The sequence below is a fragment of the Festucalex cinctus genome, chromosome 21, assembly GCF_051991245.1.
Source record: "Festucalex cinctus isolate MCC-2025b chromosome 21, RoL_Fcin_1.0, whole genome shotgun sequence".
NCBI classification, from domain to species: domain Eukaryota; kingdom Metazoa; phylum Chordata; class Actinopteri; order Syngnathiformes; family Syngnathidae; genus Festucalex; species Festucalex cinctus.
Window position 1 is genome coordinate 17,967,587 of NC_135431.1, and position 11,722 is coordinate 17,979,308.

Genomic DNA, 11,722 nt, shown 5'->3' on the forward strand with positions numbered 1-11,722 from the left:
CCATCTTTTTTTTCAATTACAAAACTAAATTATTATTTTTTGAATTAAAAAGAATCTTCTTGGAATGACTTTTCAATTATAAAATTGCATTATTATTTTCTTTAATTAAAAATAATTTTCATCTTGGAACGACTACATTTTCTTCAATTTTAAAAATATGATTCTGTCAAATTCAGACTTTTTTCTTTGACGTATCATGTTTTGTCAAAACAATCAAACTATGGCATTTTCCTCCCGAGGAACACTCGACTCAACTCACAGAACTTTGAACTTTTTATTTAAACTTTCTTTTTTTTTATTTTTATTTTTATATTTACTTCCAATCTCAATGCTGCCCCCGATGGTTTCTGCTGGTTCTGCGATTGTTGCTCTGTTAGCCTCCGGAACAAAATGCACATTTAAGCAACACAGGTAAACATAATCAAGTCAACATTGGTTCATTTATTTGGCAATAAAGCAACACGGACGTACACGTGCCACTTTTGCCACATTTGGCAATATATTAAAATATTTACATTGTCACAGCTGCACTGGATGGACTCACCCACACACACATTCACATAAACACACAAACACCCACACACTTGGACATTTCATACACAAAACATACAACCTTGAGTTTTGAGTTGCCATACTAAACGCTTCTCATTTATAAATTTCACATATGACCATTTACAACCGCGTGTGTGTGCTCGTGCAGTCAGTTGATGAGCAGTTGTCGTTGACAGCTGCATGGGGGCAGAGAGTGGCTCCAAATAGCCGAGTGTCACTCTCCTGAAAAACTCACTCCCCTTCGCTGTGGGGGTGACGTTCACATTCTAACCACTTTTCAAATCACTTTTTTTTTCTTCTGAGAAATCCAAGTCCATATTTTGTAAGGCTTCCATGACTTAAGTGATACAATAATTTGATATTAAACGACTTCAAACGTCGACACCGAGCAGTAAAGTCGACTCATCAACGTAATTATTATTATTTTTAGTCCAAATGGGCTAAAGAAGTGCACAATGGAGGACATGAGCAAATTCTACGGTGGGAAATAGTCCATTTCAGGGTGGGGGTTGTGGGGGGGGGGGGGGGGGGGGGTTGGGGGGGTTTGCAAGGAGGCAGCTTAGGGGTGTTAGATCAGTCAAACTGTGAACTTGGCTGCTGCTGGATCTTTGTTGACAGTGAGAAACTTTGCAGAGTTGTACGAAAGCAGTTGAAAAAAGCCGCTTTCACGCTGAGAGTTGAAGCAGGAAATCAGCCTTTTTGTCTTTTCACACTGTTGATTAAAAAAACCCTATTCCAAGTCAAAGTCGTTTACGGGGGAAAAAGCAGGGACGATGACAGATTTTCTACCACCTCTGAAGCACGAAAGGGAATTCCCTTCCGGTCTTCTCCACTGCTGTTGCTTAGTCGATGTAGTCAAGACTTTTCAAGCATCGCAAGCCGAGCATCCGTCATGCTCCGCTTTTTTTTCCTGTGAGATTGAAGCTGAGTAAAGGAGGACAAGCCCTTGCTCTTGTCTTCTTCACAACCCCCTTTGCCGCAATCACTCAAGACTTGTCAAGTGTCGGCAGTCAAGACAGGCTCACGCAAACCGAGCATCAATCAGTTTATCTGTTCCGAGTTTTCTTTTCCCGCCAGGGTGAGGGGGAGTGAAGGAGGAAAGCGTCTAGAACCAGTACAAGTCCTTGCTCTTGTCCTGCGTCTGCAGACCTGAGAGGACAGCAGCAAAGAAGACAAACAGCAGCCAGCAAAAAGAAGAAGAAGAAGAACAAAAAAGGCGATGAAAGCGCAAAGTGACAACAAAAGCGACTCCGACAGCTGCCGGCCGGCGCGTAAGACGAGCCGAGCAGGCGGCCGAGTCCGTCTTCAACTCTTTGCCGATGTTGTTGCTTTGTTACTCGGCCGCTCGCGTTTTGTTTTCATTCCGAGATGATGAAGTTTGACAACAAAAGTGGCAAAAACGAGCAGGTCCAATTCCGAGGCCCCTGCTTAAATAAACAGAATCATTTACAATCGCAAAATATTCAGACAGTTTGATGAAATCAATCTAATTAGTCTAACTGTAACTCGGTTAGTCGAACATAGCGTTGGATGATGATAATAATAATAATAATTATTATTATAATAATTATAATAATAATAAAGACACACATACAAAACATATTGTAACATACTTAAGAATGTGCTTTTAGTCCCTTAAAGGCCACCGTACTTCCTGGTTGAGACGCAAACAAACTAGCTTGATGCGCAATTTGTGTTGCTAATTTTGGCAACATTTCAAACTTTTGTCTCATTAAATTAAGATTTTATTATCTTAAAGACGAAATACTAATGTGGTCTAATGCCACCATATGATGAGAAAATTTTGAGTGTTAATGAACACCACATTTATATGCCGCGACTAGTCTAAATAAAGTATACGAATATGAATAAAGCTGCAAAACCCAAATGTTGTGGTCCATTTTGTCACTTGCTGTCAACTGAAAATGACATCACAGTTGCTCGGGGCTCAGCTTGCGAATGTCATATGACCAAACACATGACACAGGTGAGCAAATACAGTGTTTTGATGAAAAATAATAAATTCACATGGATTAGTTTTTTTTTAAGTTAAAAAAAAATGTATTTGAAAAAAATTACTAAAATACAGTCTTTTAAGTTAAGTTATGTTTTGTTGTGATCTGTCATCTTAATGTGACTTAACTTGAAACAGGTAGAAGGAATTATTAAAAAAAAAAAAAAGAAAAAGAAAGAAAAACACGACTGGCCAACTATAAAAATCTGGACAGCTAATTTTATAACTATATATTTTTTTCAAAGTATTGATTTTAGTTAGTATGTTTAAAATGAAAGTTGTACTTAATTATCTTTTAAAATGTATGGGTTTAGTTCATGGATATTTTTATGAATCGAAACGGGTTGAACTTGATAAGATTTGCTTCCTTTTATTCTTTTCTCTAATATGCAGAATCGACCATTTTGGTGAGAACATTTTACCAAACAAAATATTTAATGTCCAACATTTCTCGACCCATTTAAAATGCGCATAACTTCTCACCTGCATCCATGCCGAGTCCAATCTCTCCAACTCCGGAGAAAGTCCCGCTCCAGGCCGCCTCGCCTTTCCCGCCCAGGTCGCACGGCGATCCGCCCGCCGGCGCCACGGACCCGCCGCCGGCCCCTAGTCGGTGGTGGGACCTGACGGACGGCACCAGAAGAGAGCCGTAACGTGGATCGAAGGCGGCGCCGTACACCTCGTGCACGGCGGGCCGCGGGTACGCTGAGCCCTGCGCGCCTATGCTGCCCCCTAGCGAGTAGGGATGGTGATGGTGGTGGTGGTGGTGATGGTGGTGCGGGTGGGACGGGTGCCAGGCGTCCGGGCCGGGTTGGTGCAGGTGGCCGTGGAGGGACGACGGGGCGTACGGGTCCCCCGTGGCGAAGGCAAGTTCCGAGTGGGGGGATGACAAAGCGCTCGCCAGTGAGGACGGGATGGGGGACGGATGGGAACTGTTCCAGAAAGACGGCGGGAAATTTCTTTGGCTCATCGGGAATGGTCCATCTGAAAAAACATGCGTTGTCAGAAGGATGTTTTCAGCTGAAATATTAAATTTTTTGACAAAACAAAAAACATTTTCATGCTCCTTGTGTCGACCAATCAACTCCCTTTCAGTGCCTGGCTGTCTCGCCAGCTTGTTCGGATTTTGTTCATTGCCACTTTTTTTCCCAAAAAGTATGACTACTCCTAATTTTGTAAAAAAAAAAAAAAAAAAAAAAAATAAAAAGGACCTTTTTTTTCTCTCTAAAATGTTTCTCATGTAGTATGTACTCTATGACATTCATATTTTGACTATATAACAAAAAAATTCAGGACCCTACAGACTTTTTTACTTGTAACATTATTCATTTATTCTTTATTTTTAATTTTATTTTGACATTTTCCCTTTTTATTGAACAATTTGAAAAATTCTTAAATTTTCAGCCTTTTTGCTAAAAAGTTTGACTTTTTCGTGAAAATGGAATATTTTCTTGAAATGAGTAGACAACCGTTGAAATATTTAGAATTAAAAAACTGCACCATTATTTTTGTAAAATTATATTTTTTTTCTAAGAAATAAGCCAATTATTTTAGTCTCATGGCATCATCATTTGTCTCATAAATGTATTAGATTCTTATAAAGTTGTAATTTTTTGTAATTTGTTTATCATAATACTCCAACATTTTTTTTTTCAATTATAAAATTACATTATTGTTTAAGACCCTGTTCCACACCTAGTCTTTAAAAAAAAACTTGGCAAAAAAAAAAAAAATCAGTGGCAGTAAAAACCAATCACAGGAAACTTGTTTTCTCCACTTTTTGGTCACAAAGAGTTGTGAAAGCCGCCCATGTGTTCTACTGCTGATTACTAAGAATGGAAAAAGCTAGAAATAAACTTTTTTTTTTTTCTGGTGAAAGAAGAGCGTTTACTTTCAATATGGTGGGACAAGACAATATCGTGTGGGTCTACTCTTGAAATGGTGAAGAACTCCAAAACGTCTCCCAATGAAATTAGTCGGCCATTTTAGTGGCAATATGTTTTTGTGACACAATATGATTTATGTGAACTAAAGTGTGTGTTTTTTCCATCCAGAAAGTAACGTCGCCCCTTTTGAAACACTGTACACGTTCGGCCTTAGGGGAGGTCAGGGCTGTGTGCACCCGCGCTCGTGTTACGCTGAAAATACGACAATTGGTAACCTTAGAGCACGCAAAAGTGATTCGCGCTGACGTGCTTGCTTGGGAGCTTAACGAGGCAATTAGTCAATACAAACATTTCGCTCAACAACGTTGCTTCTTGTCAACAAAATTAAGGGTGTCACAATTAATTGGAAATTTTATATCTGTTCTAAATGTACAATGAAATGTACAATTTTTTTTTTTAAAGTTTTCACTCTTGTTAACATAAAAGTGGAATAAAATGTTATACTACTAGAAATATTTCTGCATCTTTCAGTCATTGATACAGTAATTTCATAATTCATAAAATCAAGTTAAAAATACAAAGATGTGCTGAACTGTAAAAAAAAAAGAAAAAAAAAGTGTGATGTTTTGTGTTGGTCATTTTTCTGCCACTAGACGGCATTATTGCATTTGTAACACATTAGTGACAGCTCAGTGCATTTTTCTATTTATATTAAGAGCTATCTAATCTTTAACATTAAATAACTTGTGAAATCCTGCACATTTTTGAAATTGTAAAATATAACTTGACCCCAGTCTCCACAAAAAAAGCATTATTCAATTTATTACTGCTAAATTTTGACGTGGATGTGTCTGCTGCGTTGCGACTGGAATTCCCCCACTACAGGCTTTCCAAGTTAGGGGCGGTCATTAATCATGTGTTAAAAAAATTGTGGCGTTAAAGGAACTTTAAATTAACTGAAAATTTACGCACTAATTTTGACACCCCTAATATATATGTATATATTTTTTAGATTTTTTTTCTGTGCTTATTTTGGCTAACTTAGTTATTTGGGGGGAAAACAAAATTCCCCAGTTTTTGTTTTCTAACGCACAAATTTTGACACCCCTAATCAAAATATCACATTTATATAAGAAACCAACCTGTTAATTTATGCAAAAATCATTGGTATGACTCCTTCCGGACTCTGCAGTGCATCAAGCAACACAATTTTAGCCATATAGTTCAAAAACTAGAGAAACTAAAATGCTGAAAAACAGTTTTAATGCTATATCGTCCATAAATACCTTTGAGGGTCTTGTAGCTGCTGTGGGGGTACGACGCGGACGCGGACGAGGAGGCGTGGCTGAGCGCGCGGCTGAAGTGTTGGTCGACGACGGCGCTGATGTCCCCGTGGAAATATGTGAAGAGGACGCAGCGGGCGCTCAGGTACTCGGCCCCCGGGGGCAGCTCCTTGTCCTCCTCCTTGATGGTGGGGGTCCCGGGGGGACCCAGGCGGCCCCCGTTGCCGCCGTCCTGCAGTTCCTGCATTTTGGAGTCCAAGGACAGCTTCTGCCACAACAAATGGGAACACTTTCAGTGTTTTGTAAACCCTAATTTGACCTTTGCTTGAAACCAGAGATTGAAAGTGCCAAACCAGGATTGGAAACAATATACAACCTTTATTTTGAAATTCTAACCCCAATTTGAAACCCTAATCCTGGCTTGGCTGCAGCAAATTTCAAACCCGGGTTTAAAATTGGGGTAAGCAAAAGTTTCAAAAAAAGGTTTGAGTTTCAAGTCCAAAAATAATCCAAATAAAAATGCTGTGATTTTGATTGTAAAATGTCATTTTCTTATTACCAATTTGTTGAACGTCGTCGTCACGTCAACATAAATAATACAGAGGAGGTGAGTACAATTCATGTATTGATAATTGTCAATAAAAATGAATTATTTGGGATCCTTGAGTCTCTGACAACCGTGAGAAATGTTAATATTATTAATCATCATTATAAATCATACAGACTAAAATAATACATTTCATCTTAATTTCATACTTGCTTACAACCTCTCTGTGCCTTCTATTCAGACGCTTAATTTGACCCGAAATACCTCCACGCATCCTATAATGACCCTTTTGAATCAAAGTGTGTGCGTGTGTCCTTTAAGGCGCACATTCTACACTATACATCTGGCGTTATAAATTAATTATGCAATTAAGCAGCATATGCGGTGATTTTACTGCTTTTCAAAGTCATGATCGCAAAATCTAAAAGCAGATGATAGCAATGCTTTCAGATGTTATGATTACGGCAGCCTCATTTGTGCATCCTTTAATATTTTTCAGTACTTAATTACTTGCGCGACGAAGATTCGATGAGGAATGACAACATACCAAAAAAAACAAAAAAAACACACACACACAAAAGGTAAATACATCACCTCATTGAATGAGAGCGACGTAAACTTTAGAGACTCAAAATGATGTGGACATTTTTATGAAACATCCAATTTTCAAGACAAAAACAGCAATTTAAAAATAGAAGCAAGCAAATATGAAATTATATAAGCGCCTGTCAACATTTCCAAAAAGTTCAACGCGAGCAACATTGAGTGTCAGCGCAATAAATGACATTTATTATCAAACAACCTGTTTCGACCTTTCAAAACACTACTGGGCAAATATGAAATCATCAAGATTTGAAATGCCCTAAATGAAGTTTAGAATGTAATGGAATTTATTTTTCAATAAAATCTGAGCATCTTTAAATGGGCACTAACAGAACAAAGCACAAAAAACAAAGTCAAATAAATGGTCTTGGTATCATTTTTCATTTCAATCTTAATAGTATTCTGTGATTGGCTGGCATCCAGTCCATGGTGTACAAAGCCAGCTGAGATAGGCTCCAGCACCCCCCTTGTGAGGAATAAGCGGTCAAGAAAATGGATTGATGGATGGAATCTTAATAGTATTCTCTTCGTCATCTTTTTATCTTTTATTTGAACAATAAAGTAAGTGAGTTAAGTACAAGAACTTATTTTTAACTGGCCGAAAAAAACATACTTGTTTGAATTACATAACTGAAGATCAAATGTCAACAATAATGTGATATTGTCATATATATTTGATTAAACATTTTAGAAATACAGGACACAAGTTTGCATTAGTCATGCATGTTTACAAATAATAATAAAAACAACTAAATAATAATGTTAAAGCGACTTCACATAATTTTAAAGAGTACAATATTAAAAAAAAAAAAAAGACAAGAATTAGTTGTTGTTGAAATTGAGCAAATTTTGCACTGAAATGATTTGCTTTTAAAGTAAAGTTATGTCACACGAGTGCGCATACCTGCTGCTGCTGCTGGTGGTATTGGTGGTGATACGGCGTGTAGGGGCTGAAGTAGGGCTGCGCTCCGAGCACCTGGTACATCACATCCAAGCAGCTCATGGCGGACGTGTCACCAGGACGGGACGGCGGGCGTCATCGGAGCGCGGCGACGGGCCCGAGGAAGCTGCCGAAGAGACGCCTCTTCTCTTCTACACGCCTGCACGCGGCCAAGTCCTTCAGCTAACTAAGAGGCGGCGGCACTTAACTCACACCCACCCGGGGCCCAGCCCACCCCTCGCACCCGCCATACAGGGCCCAGGAAGCAGTACCCCCCCCCCCCCCCCCCTTCAGCAGGGGATCCGCCCTCCAATCACAGGCTCGCCTCAATGTGCTTGCAGGGTCACTTACAATGGACTAAAGAGAGAGCGAGCTACCACTGACTGGTCGTTTACGGACAAACAGATCTGGTCAGATTTCATGGCCACACCGATGGACAGACAGAAGGACAGACAGATAGATCTCATAAGATTTTACAAATGGACAGTCGGACTGACAGATCTGATAAGATTTTATCTCTAGATGGATGGAAAGACGGACAAGACAGGCAGATCTGAAAACCTTACGGATGGACAGGTAGACAGACAGACAGGTCTGATAAGACATTAGGGAGAAATGGAAGGACATACAGACAAATAGATCTGATCTGATTTTTTGAAAAGCTGGATGTATGACTCCCATGAGGTTTTATGGACTGATGGACAGACAGATACATCGACTAAGTTCTGACGGATTGACAGAGCTGATAAAGCTTCACGGATGAACAGGTAGATGGACAAAAGACATACAGAGAGACAGACAGACAGACAGACAGACATAAATCAGAGACAAATAGATCTGATGAGATTTTGTGAAAAGCTGGATGGGTGAATCCCATGAGATTTTACGGACCGACGGAAAGAGACAGATACATCTGCTAAGTTTTGACAGATTGACAGACTTAATAAAACTTTACAGATGGACGGGTGGATGGACAAAAGACATAGACAGACAGACAGACAGACATCTGATACGTTTTTACAGACACTCCTACTGATGGATCTGATAAGATTTTATGGCTAGATGGATGGAAAGAGACAAGACAGACAGATCTGAAGACTTTACGGATTGACAGGCAGACAGACAGACAGGTCTGCTAAAACATTAGGGAGAAACGGAAGGACAGACAGACAAATAGATCTGGTGAGATTTTGTGAAATGCTGGATGGATGATTCCCATGAGATTTTAGGGACAGATAGACCTAGTAAGATTTTAAAGATGGAACAACAGGCAGACAGACAGATTTCATACGACTTTGCAGACAAATGTCAGACAGATAGATCTGTAAGATTTTATGAATAGATGGATGGATGGATCCCATGCGATTTTACCAACGGTCGGACGGACGGACAGACATACACATCTAAGATTTCATGGGCAAACGGAAGGACAAACAGATTTTACAAACAAATGGACAAATGAAACCCATAAGATTTTACAGACAGACCAGACCAGATCTAATAAGATTTTACCAGGCAGGTCGACAGATGGTTGGATCAATCATCCATCCACCTGCCCTGGAGGATTGTGGGTAATGCAGTTTTTCTACCCAGGAGTAAATGTGATCTACCCGCATTCTTTCTCATCTCGTAGCTCGCTCGCCTTCCTTTTTGCGTCCTTTGACTTTGCCTTCCGCCTTCTCAGCTGCCCCCCCCAATCCCAATCTTAACTCCGCCCTCACCCATGCCTTCTTTCCTTCCTTCCTGGCACATTACTTTTTGCACATCATTGTCGTGGTGGAGAGCCCGAGCAGGTGTGTGCGATTGTTGCCTCACACGGAGCTCATCTTCATTCTTTTCTTTTTCTTTTTTTTTTTTTTTTGTGGTTCAGCCGTGACCCTCCAATTACCAAAGGCCTACCAGTGCCTCAACCGCCAAGGACACACAGCGATTAGTGCGCGTGTGTGCTGTTAATGTAGTCTGCGTGCACGCGTGGGTGAAGATTGTCAGTTCAAATGTGTTTTCAAAGAGTAAAGGCAAACATGTTGAAGATTTCACTTTCTATTTGGTTTCCCTTCAGTCGATTATGGTGCCCCCACTTCTATCGTTGGTCCTTTTCGGTTTCACTTTGGAGACCCCACACCCGTCTTCGGTTTGCTTTAGTATCTTTCAGCCGCATTTAGGTTTACTTTGTTACGGAATGTCTTCCCACAAAAGACTGCGAGTGGAAGAACATGACTTCCTGTCCGCGTCACAATACTTTTTTTTGTCCCTGAGGAGCAAAATGCCCTTCGTGGCTATCGTCTTCATTTCCCTCTAAGTGATGTTGGCAAGCAGCGCTAATCAGTGCGTTTACAGCTGGAAGGCGGCGCGCGCGAGCGGGGCGAGGATTGTCGAGATTCCGAGCGGCATAGCGAGCATAGTGGGCGCGTCTCACCAGCCGTTTGCGAGGCTCGTTAAGACGGCAGCATGCCTGGCATGCCTCTCGCCATGTTTGTTTGCGCTCGGCCCCGCTTTGGCGTACCGGCGGGCGCGCCGACGAGAAATATTCATTAACAGATCTAATTAAACACGCACACACACAAACACACACTTTGAATGGCATGGAGGACATTTTATTGACTCGTGCTTACTACCTTGTACGCGATAATTGTGCTCAACTATGTTGATCCATTCAAAGCTGCGCACTTGTATGTGGTGGGTGTGCGTGTGTGGTGACCATGCAGGCAAGGAGACAGCTGGAGCTGTCAACAGCCACAACAGGAGCAGCAGCACCCAAACAGGGATAAAGGGGTCAAAAGGGTCTGGTAGGGGGACCAAAGGGGGTCAAAATGGACCACAGGGAAGTTTACGAGAGACCAGTGGGGGCAGAAGGGGGAAAAGGTGACCAAGAGACCAGAAATGGTTCTGGTGGGAGGACCAGAGGGACATAGAAGACCAAAAGGTGAACTAATGGGGGGCAAAGGTAGCTGAAGGACGACAAAAGAAGGACAAAGACAGTAGAAGGTGGTAGAAGGTGGGCAGTAGGAATAGAAAGAAACCAAAGGAGAACCAAAACAAAGAAAAAATGGGCGTCCAAAGAGGACTGAAGAATGTCAAGAGGAGCCAATTGAAACCAACGAGAACTGAAGGAGACCAAAAAGACACCAACTGGAATGGAATGGAGGTATCAAGGTGCACAAAGGTAGACAAAAGAAGAACACGAGAAAACCGATGGGAATGGTTCAAGGTGAGCAAAGGGGACAAAAGGAGGCCAAAAGAAAGAATTGATGGAGACAAAAGAGATTTAAAAACAGGGAAGTGCCAAAGAGGATTGAAGAAGGTCAAGAGGAACAAACTGAGCCCAATGACGACTCAAGGAGGCCAAAAGAGACCAAAATGGGACTGAGAGGGCAAAAGACAAAGAAGAAAGATAGGGGACCAAAGAGGAATCAAGGTGACCAAGTGTGGACAAAGAAGACCAAAGGGGGACCTGTCAAGGTGACCAAGTGTGGACAAAGAAGACCAAAGGGGGACCTGACGGGGATGGCTGCCGGTGACCAAAGACGACCAAAGGGGGAAAAAGGAACCAGCACAAACAGGTGGAGGTCAACGTAGACCATAAGACGGAAGACTTGACAAATCAAGAGGACTGACAAAGGTGAATGAGGGCCAATGGAGCGGGTGGGGGGGGGTGGGGGGTTGGGGGGGGGGGGGGGGGGCTGGGGGGGGGTCCAAAGAGGACAAAAAGAAATGAAGGAGGTCAAGGGGGTGACAACTAAGACCAAAAGACGGTTAGCAAAAGACGGTTAGAGGTGAGCTACAGGGTATATGCCATGCAAAGAGGCGGGACTTCCGACTTTGCTTTCGGTCCGGGTTGTGAACACGCAACCAAGGGGCACCAAGGCGGAAGCACAAGTATTGGGACCCAGTCCACAT

General features: G+C 41.6%; 1 protein-coding gene across 1 annotated transcript; it reads right to left on the bottom strand.

The window, feature by feature from the left end:
- Positions 1–530: 530 nt before the first annotated feature.
- Positions 531–8,041, bottom strand: vgll2a (vestigial-like family member 2a). Its single transcript, XM_077510926.1, has 4 exons — positions 7,790–8,041; positions 5,739–6,003; positions 3,050–3,550; positions 531–1,701 (listed from the first exon to the last, which is right to left on the bottom strand). The coding sequence occupies exons 1-4, from the start codon at positions 7,886–7,888 to the stop codon at positions 1,658–1,660; spliced, it is 909 nt and encodes a 302-aa protein (XP_077367052.1). The 5' UTR covers positions 7,889–8,041; the 3' UTR covers positions 531–1,657.
- Between the last annotated feature and the right edge of the window lie 3,681 nt (positions 8,042–11,722).